General features: G+C 42.0%; 1 protein-coding gene and 1 pseudogene across 3 annotated transcripts in view; both read right to left on the bottom strand.

The window, feature by feature from the left end:
- Positions 1-1,465, bottom strand: part of LOC145419925 (polypeptide N-acetylgalactosaminyltransferase 17-like) — a 29,735-nt pseudogene extending 28,270 nt beyond the window's left edge. Inside the window, exons 1-2 of the transcript XR_013901186.1 lie at positions 1,416-1,465; positions 502-660 (exon numbers count right to left, since the gene is read on the bottom strand). The product of XR_013901186.1 is annotated as a polypeptide N-acetylgalactosaminyltransferase 17-like (transcript). The remainder of the gene's footprint in view (positions 1-501; positions 661-1,415) is intronic.
- Positions 1,466-7,486: 6,021 nt separating this feature from the next.
- LOC145420073 (uncharacterized) lies at positions 7,487-17,199 on the bottom strand. 2 transcript variants are annotated; one of them, XM_080288820.1, is made up of 3 exons: positions 16,648-17,199; positions 10,328-10,468; positions 7,487-10,185 (listed from the first exon to the last, which is right to left on the bottom strand). In XM_080288820.1, the coding sequence occupies exon 3, from the start codon at positions 10,138-10,140 to the stop codon at positions 9,355-9,357; it is 786 nt and encodes a 261-aa protein (XP_080144946.1). In that variant the 5' UTR covers positions 10,141-10,185; positions 10,328-10,468; positions 16,648-17,199; the 3' UTR covers positions 7,487-9,354. The 2 variants fall into 2 exon arrangements, with proteins under 2 accessions (XP_080144946.1, XP_080144945.1); XM_080288819.1 differs by lacking the exon at positions 16,648-17,199 and adding an exon at positions 13,875-14,367.
- Positions 17,200-17,261: the final 62 nt, after the last annotated feature.

Raw genomic sequence — 17,261 nt, 5'->3', positions numbered from 1 at the left:
TTTAAGCTCCAACTCACTCTAAACAACACCAACGGGGGTCTACTGCTTCCTGAGCATCAACGACCGCGCCACCTTTTTAAGATAAGATAAGATAAGATAAGATAAGATAAGATAAGATAAGATAAGATAAGATAAGATAAGATAAGATAAGATAAGATAACCTTTATTAGTCCCACACGTGGGAAATTTGTTTTGTCACAGCAGGAAGAGGACAGTGCAAAGGTTATTCACTAGTTTCAGTTTTATAATAATATAAAACTTAATTATATAATTATATTCAGGTTACATGACACTTATTGTATAAGATAATTATTTCTGGGATGCTGAATGACAATTTGATGTGTATTTTGTTGCTTTCAGTAGAAATCCTGCTGATGACTCAGTGGATTTTAGATGGAAATTCTGTGTTTCACTCACTATAAACCATCTTCTAATCAGAGGGCGAAAAAGCCACTCTTCTTATTTGGTATTAGCTGAAGAAAATATTTAATCTATACTGACCGTCATCGCTGTTGTCGTCCACCAGGATGACCTCCTTGAGCAAGTGTGTGATTGACAGCTGAGTGGACTGAGCGCAGGATCACCGACAGAGCCTCGTTGACGAAGATGAAGATGAGGGAGATTTGGGGAAGGTCTCTTGAGTAGCTGACCTTTCTACATCTGTAGAAAGACACGACACAACACCTGTAAACTACTTGCATTAAGTAATACGAGGTGCCAGTGGAGCACTAGAGTGATGGTTTGGGAAAAGTAGTCTACAAAGTTATACAATTAAAAAGACAATCATGATTTTGTATTGATGAGCCCATTTACCATGATTTCTAACATTTCTGATCAATTGAATGTTGTATTAAATAACAAGGAATATGCCTTTCTTTTTAAAAAATGAGGACATTTCTCAGTGAACCTTAATTTTTGAGTGCTCGCATATTTAATTTTGAATTTGTAAAAAAGACTAAACTACCTCCATAGAGCTGCTGACGTCTTGTTCAATGGGGCTGAAAGGCAGAGCAAGTGCTGCTTCCTGTTCAACTATAATCACAAGGATTTATTTTCCACATTGGCCTTTTAACTGCATGTGCTGTTTCAGATAGAAACCCTATTTTAAACTTGTTTTGTTTAAACAGCTCTAATGAAGCGGAAAGCGGCAGGGTGAGGCTTTGGCTCTAAGTTTAGCACATGTGGGAAAGGAAGGGGCTTCTTTTATTGTCTCCTTTTCACGTCTTTTTTTCTTTTATCGATTATCTTATTTCCTCTGTGAAATAATAGCTAATTAGAAGTTATTCTATAACAAATCCAGTGTTTTCAATTCACGAGGTTGGAGAACACTTTTTTAGGGTTTTTGGCAGGAAACCATTAGAAAACAGAAGGCAACATTAACAAGATTAACCACGAAGAACTGGGACATTTGTCACCTTTTTTCTCCTTCTGATACAATATTGCAAAAGTCTTGAGGCATCCTCATTTCGTTATATTCTGCTGGGAAAATGGGAAATAGGCAGAGCAATTCACTGAAACGTGCAAACATAAATGGAAATACAGTACATAAGGCAAAAATGTACTTGAAAGTCAATATTTGGTATGGCCACCTTTACTATCGAACATAGCCTGGACTCTCTCTTTCCGGAACACACTGCTTTAATAAATGTTGAGGTCTGGGCTCTGGGGAGGCCAATCCATGACTGATCTAGGTATACGTTTACTGCATTCACCGTGTGTTTGGGATCATTGTCGTAATGAATAAAAATATGCCTTTTCCAACTAGATGCTTTTCAGCTGGGACTGCATGATTAATGAAAATCTTAATATCTGGTTCATATTTCCATCAGCTTTCTCAAGATTCCCAACACCACTGGCAGAGCCTTCATCGTGTTTTACAGATGGATGTAAACACCCTCTGTTGGAGTCATATCAACAATTATTTGAACCAAAAATGTCAAATATGAATTCATAATGCTGTAAGACCTGTTGCCACTGATATAGTCCAGTTCTCGTGTAATTTACCATACCTCAGCCTTTTCTCCCTGTTTCTCTTCACTAAAAATGGCTTCCTGACAGCCTTCCACTGAGACCGTTTCTGATGAGGCTTCAGCAAACAGCAGATGGATCCATTAAAGGGCCAGTGCATCTCTCAGGTACTTCAAGTCTTTGCTTTTCTTTATATTTTTCTACATCTTAAGGACATGATTTCCAGATACAGTTCATCTGCTGTACAGAGTTATTTAGTCCTGCTACTTTTCCGGTTTCCTCAATTTTTTTAAGGACTCACAGCACGCCAGATTTTTGGGAACCACCTAGTTGGTTCAAAATGTTATTTTTACCTATCAGATTTTGTTATCTTTTAGATTCTTAAAGTGCTATGCTGTGGTGTGCTGGGGGAGCAGCACAGCAAAGAAGGACTCATCCAGGCTGGAAAAACTGATCAGGAAGGCTAGCTCTGTGGTCGGCATGAAGCTGGACACCCTGGTGACAGTGGCAGAGAAAAGGACACTAAAGAAACTGATGGACATTATGGACAATGCCAGGCATCCTCTGCACACGGCCATTAACAACCAGAAGAGTCTGTTCAGTGACAGGTTGCTTCTCCCCAAGACAAGAACTAACAGACTTAAAAACTCCTTTGTCCCACACGCCATCAGACTGTTTAACTCCTCTCTGGAGGGGAGAGGGAGGGGAAACAGGAGGACAAAGGAGGGGGGAACAACTAAGCTGTAGTGCCTCTTCACCTCACTGTGCAATACCTTTTGTGCAATACTTTTGTAAATAGTCAACAGTGCAATAGACCTCAATACTCGATACTTTGGGAGCCATAAACATCATTAGACCAGTGCACATATTGGTAAATGGACTGGTTCTTATATAGCGCTTTTCTACTCTTCTGAGCACTCAAAGCGCTTTACACAACTTGTGCATTCACCCATTCACACCCATTCGCACAAGCACATTGTTCTAGGTGCTTTCTAAGTAACATTCACACACATTCATACTCCGATGGATGCATCGGAGAGCAATTTGGGGTTAATATCTTGCCCAAGGATATTTGGCATGCAGACTGGGGGAAGCCAGGAATCGAACCACCAATCTTCCGATCAGCAGATGACCTGCTCTACCGCCTGAGCTACAGCCACCCCCTTATTGTCTCTATTGTGCTCTGTCTTGGTTGTTGAGTTGACTAATGTGGAAATAAAATTTATCCAGCAGTAAACCTGAGTTTGCGGTGAGGGAAGCATCTTGTACAGTACAGCACTTTCCAGCAGGAACTTCGATAGAATGTAAAATAAAACATTTTGTGTATTTTAAAATGACATTCAGTGTGTTTTTGTTGTTGCTGCACTAATCAACCACTTACTACTAACTGCAATGGTAGTTTATTGGATTGGAAAGTGTGGCGATGCTCGCCACCTGGTCTCCCTTCTTGCTTGTTGGTGTGGGCAGGTCTCATTTGTAGGTGCTGAAGAGCTGCTGTGGCTCATTTCCATCAGTGGCACTGGCAATACCTGGGCTCATTCTGTCAGTGAGGTAGTTGAAAAACCCCAGTTGGGTAAAGCGTTTGGGGGTTTTTGTTAACAGACATGCTTATCTATTTAGTTGGTGTTATTTTTTTCAGCTAAATTTTTTAGTGCAATTAGCACTTTCAGCATCAATCCATAGCAATGTGTTGTATTTTTCACATTGTCTGTGTGTAAAATACATATGTAAGCATAGATTACACAAAGGATCCTGCACGCCAAGCTGGATACAAATAGAAATCCCTGGAAACAATTCTTTCTGCGCTTAAGAGCAGCTTCCTATTGCAACGCTGGAGGATTTGTCACCATTACTGGATACGCTGCAGAAGCACAGCAAAGCAGTGACTGTGTGGAGTCGAAAACTATTACACCAACTACACTACACAGTCACCCACATTACCCCAATCACTGGCGTGTTTACACAACAGAGACGCTGAGTCTTTGTTACGGGCGCCAGCCACTGTGGCCTCGTTGTGTGGACACAGAGAGACCTTGCTGTGACTCGCGTCTTCCCTGCTGTGGATTTCTGGAAACCGCGCTTAAAGAAAGCACAAGACTTCTTTCGTAAAATGTGCCTTCCTGAACTTGTTGGGAAATACTTCTCGAAACAACGTGCTGCTCTAAATAGCCTGTAATGTTTCATGTTGTGGTTAACACTAGGAAGGCCCAGAGCCCAGCCATTTGGCTTTTCTACCTTTAAAACCCGGAGAGCAGCCAAATGGCTGGTAGGCTTTTAGCTAAGCTTTAGCTTCAGGCAAGTGGAAGCTAAATTGGCTAGTCATTCATATGTAAATTGGGTTGTTACCTGGGAATTCTGGAGGGAGGGGAGTGGGGGTGTGTGGATGAGGGGGTGGGGGAGCTGCTAAAAGCGGTGAGCTTCCTTTTGTTTCATCTTGATGCATTCTCAATCATCCAGGGAAACAAATCTCCAAAAGTCACCAACTTGGAGTGTTTCAGTTTGCCATCTTAGGGAGAAATCAACACACATGGGTGTATGTCCTTTGTTGCTGAGATTTATTGATAAAAACAGTACAAAAAATCAACCATTTGTACACATATTTACAAATAATTATAAAAAGTGAGTGAGTACATTTCAACATTTTCAGCAATCACTCACAATCCTGGCACTGCCATGGTATCTGTAGTCTGCATTTACCACATGTGTATCTGTTGCAGTGAACACATCGCACAGTGGCATGATTGTTCTTGCAATTGTGTTTGACCTGACACATGGCTCTTTTTCCAGGGCTCGGTGTGGAGGGTTGTGTCAAAGGCAACTGTTCTTTTCTTGCCTTCTTCGCAGCTACATGAGAGTGAGCTAACTCCCTTGCAAGCTCCACCAGGAAGTCCACCCGTCTTTCCTTCGTCCCGGAGCATGCTTGATACAGCACATGTGCATTCAGTGCTGCCATGTCAATCATGTTATAAAACACGGCAACTGGCCAGCGCCGTGTTCCTCTGCGGACAGTGTACTCCCGAACCATCTGGTCCATCACATCCACGCCACACTTTGTTTTGTTGTAAAGGGTGACAGTGTTTGGCTTCCTTTTGGTAGTGTTATCAGTCTGAACCACGCCGTGCATGCTGCTAAGAATATAGACTGTCTTCTTCCGTTTGGCCGCATACGCCGTCAGCGTGGCAGCAGAGGTTGAAAACACCTAAGAAATAAGATAAATTGTTATTTCCATAGCACTTTTACACACAATGAAACACATAAACATAGAACCAGAAAAGACCTGCAACATACCTGAGTGGTGAATTCATTGCGATCTGTCTGTCTAGTGGATTGAGGAATTTCCCTGCGAATCTTGTTGACTGTGCCGAGGATGGTGGTTTTCCGTCTAAGAAGTTTTTGCGCAAGTGAAAGCGATGTGAAAAAATTGTCCGTGGTAACATTTCTGCCCTTGTCTAGGAATGGTTCCATCAGCCTCATTACTACATTTTCAGAAAGTCTCTCCCCAGTGGGACGACTGGGGTCCTTGCCAAGATATGGGAAGACATTGCAAATGTACTTGGATTTTAGGTCGCAAGCCACCCAAAACTTGATCCCAAACTTGTCCGGCTTACTTGCAATATACTGCAGGAAACTGCACCGAGTCTTTGATGGGAAAAGCTGTTCATCAACGGTGATATGTAGACCAGGGTTGTAGCACGTGATGCAGTTGGTGACAAATGATCCCCACAAACTGGAAATTGCAGCGAACTTATCAGTCTTTGCTCGATCACTGCGGGTGGACTTGTCATCAAAGCGTAGGTGTTGCATGATTTCTTTGAAGCGGTTTCGTGCCATAGTTCCAATTATCTGTGGGTTTCCCAGGTTTGCTGACCAGCAGTCATTTAGAGATGGAACCCTGGTAACCCCCCGCAAGATGACAATTGCAATAAATGCCATTAGTTCAGGGAGGTCCATGAACCAATGAACATGCTCCGTTTGCTGTGCATGTTGAACAGTCCATTCTTGAATGCTACGAAGCATGTCAAGAGTGATGAAACACAGGAAGCTCCGAAGGCGACTCGTGATATTTCTCCTGGCCTTAGCCGTTGGCTCTCCATCTGCAGCGTACGCTTCTATTGGGGTGAAAGGGAGACAGGTCCCCACCTGTTCTTCACGCCACACTGTGCCATCTTTCGCTGTCTCAGTCCCCAAACAAGCTCTCTTTTTAGGTGCAGAAGCAGTCTCCTCATCTGCAGTGTGAACAAATTCAAATTGTGAGCAATGGGAAGGTCCAGTATCTCCTCCTCTGTATCAGAATAATGTCTGAAATATCTTACTTACAAACTACATCCACTTACTTATTTGAAATGAAATAGGAAATAACATGAAATGCAACTAACCAGAAGACTGATCAGACAGCTCTGAGTCCGAATCCGGCTGAACTTGTAGGTCTTCTCCATCCGAGTCACAAGGGTCGACTTCCCTCAGGATCATTTCCAAGGCCTGCTGAGTGGTGAGTCTTCTCTGCATTTTCTTTCCTTGGAGAGGAGGTCCGTACACCACAGAATTCTTCAGGGCAATGAAGGATTAGGCTAAGTGTAGTGAGATTGTATCATATATATAGGGCTTGGCTTCCTGATCAATGCTCCACTACCAAAAGGAAGCCAAGCCCTGCCACCCTTTACAACAAAACAAGGTGTGATCACATTGATGCCACAATGGACGACTGATCAATGCTCCACTACCAAAAGGAAGCCAAGCCCTGCCACCCTTTACAACAAAACAAGGTGTGATCACATTGATGCCACAATGGACGACTGATCAATGCTCCACTACCAAAAGGAAGCCAAGCCCTGCCACCCTTTACAACAAAACAAGGTGTGATCACAGGGCTTGGCTTCCTTTTGGTAGTGGACAATTGATCAGGAAGCCAAGCCAAGGTAAATGCAGACTACAGATACCATGGCAGTGCCAGGATTGTGAGTGATTGCTGAAAATGTTGAAATGTACTCACTCACTTTTTATAATTATTTGTAAAAATGTGTACAAATGGTTGATTTTTTGTACTGTTTTTATCAATAAATCTCAGCAACAAAGGACATACACCCATGTGTGTTGATTTCTCCCTAAGATGGCAAACTGAAACACTCCAAGTTGGTGACTTTTGGAGATTTGTTTCCCTGGATGATTGAGAATGCATCAAGATGAAACAAAAGGAAGCTCACCGCTTTTAGCAGCTCCCCCACCCCCTCATCCACACACCCCCACTCCCCTCCCTCCAGAATTCCCAGGTAACAACCCAATTTACATATGAATGACTAGCCAATTTAGCTTCCACTTGCCTGAAGCTAAAGCTTAGCTAAAAGCCTACCAGCCATTTGGCTGGTGGCGGGTTTTAAAGGTAGAAAGGTAGAAGCCTGGGACTGCCAGTGTTAAAGATTGATGACAGCTGTGTGGTGCGATGTAAATAGTTTGCATTTCATTTTTATGTGATTGCTGTGTACATGTGAATAGATCTATAATAAAGAAAAACAAACAAATATACTATTCTTTTTTGTTTTATTAAAACAACTTCACACAAAGTACAACTATTTACAATGTACAGTACATCCAAAAGAACAGCTTTAAGAATACTCAACAGGAGCAAGTGTCATTTGGCCCTGGTTTGACAACAACACTGGGGCACATATTAACAAAAACACAGCAAACCTTAACGATCTTATCAAGAAGTGTTGTGTCTTCAGCCTCACATGATAAGAGTAATCAGACTGTGTGTAACATTTTGAACTTGTTGCGCAAACTACCTATTACTCGCTCAACATGAATTCTCAGGTGGGCAATTGCTCTCGTTTGTTCAACGTCCCTTGCATCAAGTTGACAGTAGCCTTTTGTGAAAGCTGGAATCTTGACCTCCGCACACATCATTCCTACAGCATCTCTGATGTCAAAGCCTCTGTCAGCCAATACTACGTCCCCTGGTAACAGCTTTTGAAGAATGCCACATCTCTCTATGATGTGTTTATCTGATGCACGACTAGGGCTGGGCCATATTATACCATTCACGGTAATACCGGTATAATGTTAGGCAACGATAGGAAAATGAAATATCGCGATAGAATGGGAGTAAAACGCGCATGCGCAGTGCCTTTGTTTTCATACGCACATGGCCGATTGTTGAGTGAAACAGATGAACCAGAATTGGTTTGTAAAAATGGTGCAACTTCCGTGATGTGGAACTGGTTTGGTGTTTGTCTGTCAGATACACGACAAAGCACATTTTTTTGCAGAACATGCAAGCGGTCGTCGTTATTGTCGTATTTGTCGGACTAAGATGCTCTTAAATCTGGGAGTAATCTGGGTCCTAAACTCCGTATGCTTCAGGTCAAACAACACTGCAGCATCACTGAGAGTTAAAAACTGTCTAAATTCTTTCATCTTTAGTAAAACGATCAGCATTGCTGCTTTACCAGGTGTAACTATAAAGTTTAACTTCCATGAAAACAAAAAGTTATTACATTTAATGGAGTTAGAAGTTAGCAGGAAGCTAGCGGAAGTTAGCTCGCTAGTTTCGCTAGTTACCTAAGCATGATTTAGCATGTTCTGACTGAGAGATTTCTGAAAAAAATCAAACGTACAGCTCTGCTATCACTTCCAACATAAATGAAGACAGGAAACTAAACAGCAGTGACGTTTGTAGGGTTACTGAAGTTGGGCTAGCTGGTATATAATGATGTGCTACGTGATCGCTAGCGACACAGCTATGTTAGCATAACATAAACAGTGAAGCTGGAGGACGAACACTAACACTTTTCCACTTATAAAAGTTAACGTGAAGGTTCTTCATGGTTAGAGACAAATGCAATCGCATGGCAGGATGCTGTAAACGGACCAAACTTCAGTCAGGAGAACAACTGAGATAATCTATCCACAATACCAGGTTAGTCATTAATATACTGCAACAACATGGGAATAGAGCAGCTGCCAGAGAATTCAACATTAATGAATCAATGGTACAGAAGTGGAGGAAGCAAGAAGAATGAGTTTAATAAAGTTTGATTTATCTGACTGCTTTGTTTCGCTTAATGTGCCTTATAATCCCGTGCACCTTATGGTCCGAAAAATGCGTACTGCACACTGCAGTTTAATGTTGCAAAGCACCTCTTTTTAACTTCAGTGGATATTATACATGGTTATGCTCAGGATATGTCAGCCCATTTCTACTGGAAATGCCTTTTGGTTAAACTTTCAGCAAGGAATTTGCATTTGCACTGTTACATTTTTATAAAGCTTTAATGTACATAAAAACCAGCTTCTTGTTTAGGTGAAAATAAATGGAAGGTTGTCTTTTTGCGCTAGTAATGTTGTGGAGTTGTATTTTGTCTCGCATCAATTATATCGTCGGTTATATCGTTATCGCAAATTTTCAAATATATATCGTGATAAATATTTTTGGCCATATCGCCCTGCTCTATGCACGACCCCCCATCCCCTGGAAATGAAAGAAATAGCTCCATGGGGTGTAATCCCGATGAGGTATTTTATGGTCTGTGTACCCTTGTAATGAGAGTATGTTTGTGCGCGTGCCTTTAAATTAGATGGTCTTTCTGTTCGAATCTCAAAACAGTCAACAATGATTGCTACTCGTTTTCCAAAAGTTTCAGTAAACTGTGGAGGCATTGTCGCCTGCAGACAGTGCCTCTCAGGCCAGTGCACCAGTGCTCCTAAGTGGGCATACAAAACATCAATGGTATCGGTGAAGACAGAAGACAGTGTTTTGTGCGACACATGGAATAGATGACAAAGATGCTGGACTGGAAGATCAAGTCTCAGACGCATTAGTGTGAGTAAGAGCATTTGGAAACCTGTCAGTTTCTTCGGTATTGGCAGGAAATCTTTGACAGTGTTGAAGAGGGACATTAAGACTGCATAACAATATAGTCCAGTGTAATATCTTACTTTTTCGGTATCGTCCTTTAAGAAAGTTTCATTCAGCTCTGTCTTTTGCAACTGTGCTCGAAGCAGTCTGTTCTCCTCCAACAGCCGGTTTATTTCTGCTCTGCCCTGTTGACTGCACACACAGTCCTTCGTCTGCCCTTCAGCTTCCGTGACGCTGTCACTCCCATCACCACTGTCCACATTTGCAGCTGGTACGTCAACCTCCACTTGTCCAACACAACTGCTGTCCACTGCCTCCATGACATGGTTGTTGTTCTTCTGTCAGACCTTCATCGATCATCAAGCCTGTAAGATAAAAAATAGTGCATAGACTTAAGGTTAATGTACACCAATATTCCAATGACAGGTGTGTGATTCATCTTTAAGTTATGTGCGGATTAGTGTACCATAAGAGCAATTTAGTATGTTTTCAGAGGGGGGTGTTTACCTGCAATGGGTGCTCTTTTTCGCTTCCGTTGCATACGCCTTGCGTGCCGGTCCGAGTCTGACACAGGTTTGTCGTCGTGCCCCATGTGCAGTGTTGGTGCCCAGTCTGGATTTGTTACATCCATTTCATATGCTGGTTTGCCTGCAATAATGCCAAATCAAAAGCTACTCAGTCGACATGACGTGGTTCTGCAGCATCACACATTAGCATGTTTTATCTCATTATCTATGACCGCAGCGCATTGAAAAAAACCCCACTAAAAGCCTTTTGGTTTGGTCCTTTTACAGCATCCTGCCATGCGATTACATTTGTTCCTGACCACCGAGAACACTCACGTTAACTTTTATCGAGTGGAAAAAAAGTTAGCGTGTTTATATTGTGCTAACATAGCTGTGTTACTAGCGGTCACGTAGCACATCATTATATACCAGCTAGCCCAACTTCAGTAACCCTACAAATCAATCAATCAAGCTTTATTTATAAAGCACTTTTCATACAGAAAAAATGTAGCACAAAGTGCTTTACATAGTTAAAAGCAGCCCACCCCACCCTCCAACTCACTCCCCACACTCTCAATACACATATATCCCCCCACCCCCACCCACACACACACATACACACACGCGCACACTTAAAGAGTAAAAATTGGGCTGGGCTCGCATGAGCCAAGTGAGGAAACATTATAACAGAGAGCCGTCTGCACCGGGAGCCGGTCACAGACCGCAGCCTCCGGGCTGGGCACACAGCCGGAGGGAGGCCAAGGAGCCCCCCAACCAGGCTGAGAGGACCCCAGAGACCAGCAGCCACGGTCAATAACAGCCCCGGTGCAGAGAGCGCCCTCCGAGGAAACACTGGAGATATGACGCAATACGATATATACAGGGTAAAATGATAAAATAAATAAGAACAGGATACAATATAAATATAAATATAAATAGAGTAAGAAGATTAAAAAATGAATAAGAATAAAATCAAAAAATATTAGGTAAATCCTAAATTAATAATAGAATAACAGGATAGAATAAATAAGCATAAAAAATAAATAAACGCTAAGTAAAAGCTAAATTAAAAAGGTGGGTCTTGAGCCTGTTCTTAAAAACATGTACGTTCTCTGCGGCCCTGAGCTCCTCCGGCAGGCTGTTCCACAGACGAGGACCATACCACTGAAAAGCTGCCTCTCCGTGAGTATGTGTCCTGACTTTAGGGACAATCAAAAGGCCAGTACCAGAGGACCTCAGGGTCCGCGAGGGTTCGTATGGTAAAAGCAGATCTGAGAGATAAGAAGGCCCAAGACCATTAAGACATTTAAAAACCAATAAAAGAACTTTAAAATCGATCCTGAAACACACGGGGAGCCAATGCAGCGATTCTAAAACCGGTGTAATGTGGGCCCGCCCTCTGGTCTTCGTCAGCACACGAGCTGCCGAGTTTTGCAAGAGTTGTAAAGTTGAAATATTCTTCTTAGGAAGACCAGAGAGCAGGGCATTACAGTAATCAATGCGACTGGCAATAAAAGCATGCATCAGCATCTCCGTGTTGGCCCGAGAGAGAATAGGGCGGACTCTGGCTATATTTTTTAGATGATAAAATCCAATTTTGGTTACATGTTTAACATGTGGGATAAAACCAAGCTCAGAGTCAAAAATAACACCCAGGTTTTTCACTTGTAGCGAAGGACATAGTGAAAATGCCTCTAATTTAGACAAGAGTTTCTCTCTCTGAGCTTCAGGACCGACAATTAAAACTTCAGTTTTGTCCTGGTTAAGCTGTAAAAAGTTTTCTGCCATCCAAGATCTTATATCCAAGATACAGTTAAAAAGGGCATCCATTGGTCTGGTGTCATCAGGAGACACGGAGATGTACAGCTGCGTGTCATCAGCGTAACTGTGGAAGTTCACTCCATGCCTCCTGATGACACTGCCGAGAGGCAACATATACAAATTAAAAAGTACAGGGCCTAGAACCGACCCTTGAGGCACACCACATGTCATTTTATGGATCTTAGAGGAGCATGTATCCATACTCACCATAAAAGATCTGTCAGAGAGATAGGAAGTGAACCAGTTGTGTACAGCACCAGAGAGGCCCACCATGTGTTTTAGTCTGTTTAAAAGAATAGCGTGGTCTACTGTATCAAAGGCTGCGCTTAGATCCAGCAGCACCAGGACTGAGAGCTTTTGGGCGTCCCAGTTACATCTAAGATCATTTAAAACCTTTAGGAGAGCCGTCTCTGTGCTGTGGTTCACCCTAAATCCAGACTGGAATATCTCCAGGATCTGTCTATCATTGAGAAAATCAGTAATCTGAGTAAAAACAAGTTTTTCTAAGACTTTACTTAAAAATGGTAAGTTGGATACAGGTCTGTAGTTATTAAAATCATTACAATCCAAATTGCTCTTCTTCAGAAGGGGCCTCACCACCGCCGTTTTAAAGGCAGCAGGGAAGACACCCAACTGAAGAGAGCAATTCATCATGTATAAAAGCTCAGCCTCAAAAAATCCATAAAGTGTTTTAAAGAGTGAAGAGGGGATTGGATCTAAAAGACATGTGGTGGGTCTCACTGTGGAGAAAACCTTCTGAAAGTTCTCAGCATTAACCAGGACAAAGCTGTCCAGTGTCTCCTCAGGTACAATCGAGCCCTCAGATGTGTTTACAATCATATCGCGATTAGATAAAATATCAGATCTGATGGCGCTGATCTTTCCCCTGAAGTGGTCTGCAAACTGCTCACAGAGCGAGTCTGTGGGGGTTCTTTGGGAGCTGTTAAAATCAGGGTTAAATAAATGATCTATGGTGGAAAAGAGGACCTTGGGATTATTTTTGTTAATACTGATTATTTTGGCGAAGTATGAATTTCTTGACTTCCTTAATGTATTATTGTACATTTTAAATTGCTCGGAAAATATTTGATGGTTGATATTATTTTTATTTTTCCTCCATCTCCTTTCTGCTGCCCTGCAATTTCTTTTGAGTTTTTTGACTTCTTCGTTTCTCCAGGGTGATGCATGTTTTACGTTAATCTTTTTGGTGGTGAGTGGAGCAACGGAGTCAAGGCTTTTCTTCAGTTTGCTGTTAAAATAACTAAAAATCAAATCGCAGGGTGCAGGTAAAATCACAGGGGGGCATTTGACTAAAACCCTGGTAAAATTTGCAGCCACTGTCACTGCTGTTTAGTTTTCTGTCTTCATTTATGTTGGAAGTGATAAGAAAGCTGTACGTTTTAATTTGTTTCCAAAACCCCGCAGTCAGGACATGCTATATTGTATTTAGATAGAAGCTAGCGAGCTAACTTGCTGCTAACTTCTAACTCATATGTCATAAATTCCATTGTCATGGATGCCTGGATGTTTAACTCAGTTGTTACACCTGGTAGAGCAGAACGCTGATAATTTTATTAAAGATGAAAGACTTAAGACAGTGTTTTAACTCTCAGTAATGCCACAGTGATCATTTGATATATGGACCTGCAGCAGAGTTTAGGCCCAGACACGGCTAGTGACGTCAGACTCAACAATCGGATAGTGATATGAATTACTTTAGAACTCACCGGAGAGAAAATGCCGCGAGCAAACCAACAAAAAGCTGGGGATTGCACGGAACTCGATATCCGCTCGTCTCACCGCTGCAATCCATGCCTGGCGTCTTTGTTTGGTGATATCGGATACATGGGATCCCTCACGTTGCCGCCAGGATGGAAAACGATTAAAAGATTAATCCAGTTTCTTGCCTTCACGATCGTGAGATCTAACATTGCAACCGACTACACACGTACCACCATAGCTGAAGCTGTATCCTTTGTCTGGCCTACTGTGATGGCGGCAGGGGGCGCATTCTAAAATGTCATGTGACAATCTGATTCATGAAGAGTGATGATGTCACAAGGACATGTGATGATGTCACAAGGACATGTGATGATGTCACAAGCACATGCCTTTGAGCCTTTTCTATAAATAGGGGTCAGGAGCAGCAAGTTTTAGTCAGTTTGTTCGCAGCCTTCAAACGTTCGACCAGAGCTATATTTGAAAGTATTTGTAAACCTCTTCAGAGTCACTGTGCACAGGATTAAAAATGTATCCACGAAAATGCCAACAAAGAATAAACAATCTTGCTGCCTCTCCTTCGAGGTCTGGCCGGCCACTCACTTCAAGAGGGAAGCCTGATATGACACGATCCATTGGTGCCTCATCAGTCCAAAGGACATTACAGGAAAACTCCGACCTACATGCAAAAATTAAACAAATTGAAGAAGAGAAGCTTCAACTGGAGGAGAAGTGCAGACAATTGGAAGCACGAAATCAAGAGCTGGAAAAACAACAGCAACGCCAGCCTTACACAAAAATTATTAGTGAGGCCTGGGAAGGAAAGTTTGGTGAAGCACGACAGAAGATTTTGTTCCTGATGAAGGAAAACAAGACAAAGAGTGCTGAATTAAAAGAAACGTCTGCCCAGCTTCAACGCGCGAATGCTACTATTGGGGAGATGCAAAGGGATCTCCAAAACATGGAGCAAAAGAATCAGGCGCTCCAAGGAACGCTTGATGAAGCTATGGAACAAACTGCACAAATCCTCGGACAGAAAAAGGAAGGGGTCACACAAATGCAGGACCAACTCAAAGGCATAAAGAAAAAATACGAAGTGCTGAAAGTCAGGCTGGATGAAACAGAGTGCAAAAAAAAAGAGCTTCTTCAAGAGAAAGAGCAACAGGAAGAAGAAAAAAAACGTATTCTCCAGGACTCAGACAACTTGAAGTGTGAAAACGCTGAAATGCTTGCACAAAAGCAGCAACAAGAGAAAATAAATGAAGACCTGCAGCGTAAGCTTCAAGAAATCACAAGAAGAAATGAGCAGTTAGAAAAGATGCACAAGGAAAAACAACAGCAAAATACAGACAAGTGCAATCTATTAAAAGAAATGGAGCAAAGATGCCAGAAACTTGAGAAGGAAGTTGAAGAAACAACCGATCAGTTGAGAACCCTCATCCTAGAGAAAAAAGTGGTCGTGGAAAAGCTCATGGAAAAGAAGAAAAAACGTTTCCGCTTCTTCTGGAGGAGGGACACTCCTGCTTTTTCTACTTTTTCTATTTTTTCTACTGCTGACGTCACCTCGTCTCCCTCCACCTCTGTTCCATCTTAATTTTCACCTCTCCTCTCCCCTTCTCTCCTAACACTTCTTCCCTCTCTCCTTCATCTTTTTTCACCCCAACCAGTCCCGGCAGTTGACTGCCCCTCGTGAGCCTGGTTCTGCCGGAAGTTTCTGCCCGTTTAAAGGCAGTTTTTCTTCCCCACTGTCGCCTAGTGCTTGCTCAGAGGGGATTGTTGGGGTTTTCTCTTTTCTTTTTTTTTCCCTTCTTATTACCATTTTCCTTTATTTACCGATTTGTTTTGTTTACTTTTCTTTTATGTTGTTTCTTTATTTACTTGTTTAACTTTTTTTCAACTTATGTAATAAACTAATAAACCAATTGAATTTATCCTCTGCGTATTTTACATCTAATCTTTAAAGAATATTTCCAAAACATTTTCAAACATCACGATCTGTCTTTTGTTTGCTTGTTAAAACCCCGTAAATGGTGAAGTAAAAACCCTGTGATATGGTTTAAAACATCAAAATAGACTAAACAACTAGTCTAAAACTAAGAGACACAGGATAAAGTTGGTGTGAAGGTTTCAGTCTGTGAATGAATCTAAGCACCATCACCTTAACTTTAAATTCATCTCTGTTACCCTCTTTGTGACTGAACTCTGACCGTGAGCACCACAGCCACTGCGCACCAGTCACACACACTTTAAATCCATCACAGTAAACCAGTTAGTTTACCTCAGTTTGTTTTGCAGCACATTTCACAACATGCAAAAGCATAATGTGCCATGTATAGACTCAAAATCTAATTTAAAAACATGAGGACTGACCTGTAAGCTTTACATTTACAGTTTATCACATACCACTGAGCAGTTCTTACCTGTAATTCTAAGCCCTCTTCTTCCTTTTCTGGTTTAAAACATCAAATTAGACTAAACAACTAGTCTAAAACCAAGAGACACTTAAATATTAAGTTAAACCTCTGGGGTTGCCGGACGCGCCGGCGCGTCAAAATCACATGACCAATTTAAGACGACACAGCTACAAGATGCAGCGATTCAGAGGCTGTATCCCAATTCAGGGTCTGCAGCCTTAAAGGCCGCATTTTAAGGCCGATTACGTCACCATGCCAGTCTCCTATTGCCAGAGGCTGAAGTGTGTGTGCAGTCACCAGGTGATAATCTGATATCGTCTACTTCCCCACTGATGTTAAGTAATATGAAAAAAAAAATGAATCCCACCTTAGGCCGAATGTGTGACTCTCTTCGTAGTGGAAGAGAGAATGAATCTTCCCATCCGAATTCACGGCAATCAGTCTGTCAATCAAATCCTGTGGAGTAAAATGAGAGGCTTTGAACAAGAATGCACCGGATAGGGTGCAAAACGAAAACTGTGTGGAAATTTACAATGGGTAAGGTGGAGAACGTATATCAGTCTCAGTGTGAGAGGGTTTATTTGAATGCGTTTGAAGTAAAACAAATGGGTGGGTGGTGTTTGGAGGCCAAATAAAAAGTGCAAACATGCCCTCAGATGGATGACAAAAAAAAACTGCAGTGTGTGGAAAAGAAGAAGAAGAAAAACACTTACAGGTATGGAGGTTGGCATCTCCCTCAGGGTGTATTCGCTTTTGTTGGCCAAAGACTGTCGGCCCAGCAGTTGCCACACCGACTGGGAAGAGGAGAGGAGGTTGACCAAGTACAGGAAGGACTGAAGAGGAAAGTAAATACAGCAGCTGTTAGAGAGAAAAAATGTATTTGCTTTTAAAGACCATTGTGAATGCATTTGTGCACGTCATGGATTGATCAAATCCTAACACATAATAATAATATAACACTATTCAACTACAAACACTACC

The sequence above is a fragment of the Astatotilapia calliptera genome, chromosome 14, assembly GCF_964374335.1.
Source record: "Astatotilapia calliptera chromosome 14, fAstCal68.1, whole genome shotgun sequence".
In the NCBI taxonomy this organism is placed as follows: Eukaryota; Metazoa; Chordata; class Actinopteri; order Cichliformes; family Cichlidae; genus Astatotilapia; species Astatotilapia calliptera.
Note: the sequence above shows the minus strand (reverse complement) of the source record. Positions and strands in the feature narration are given on the sequence as shown.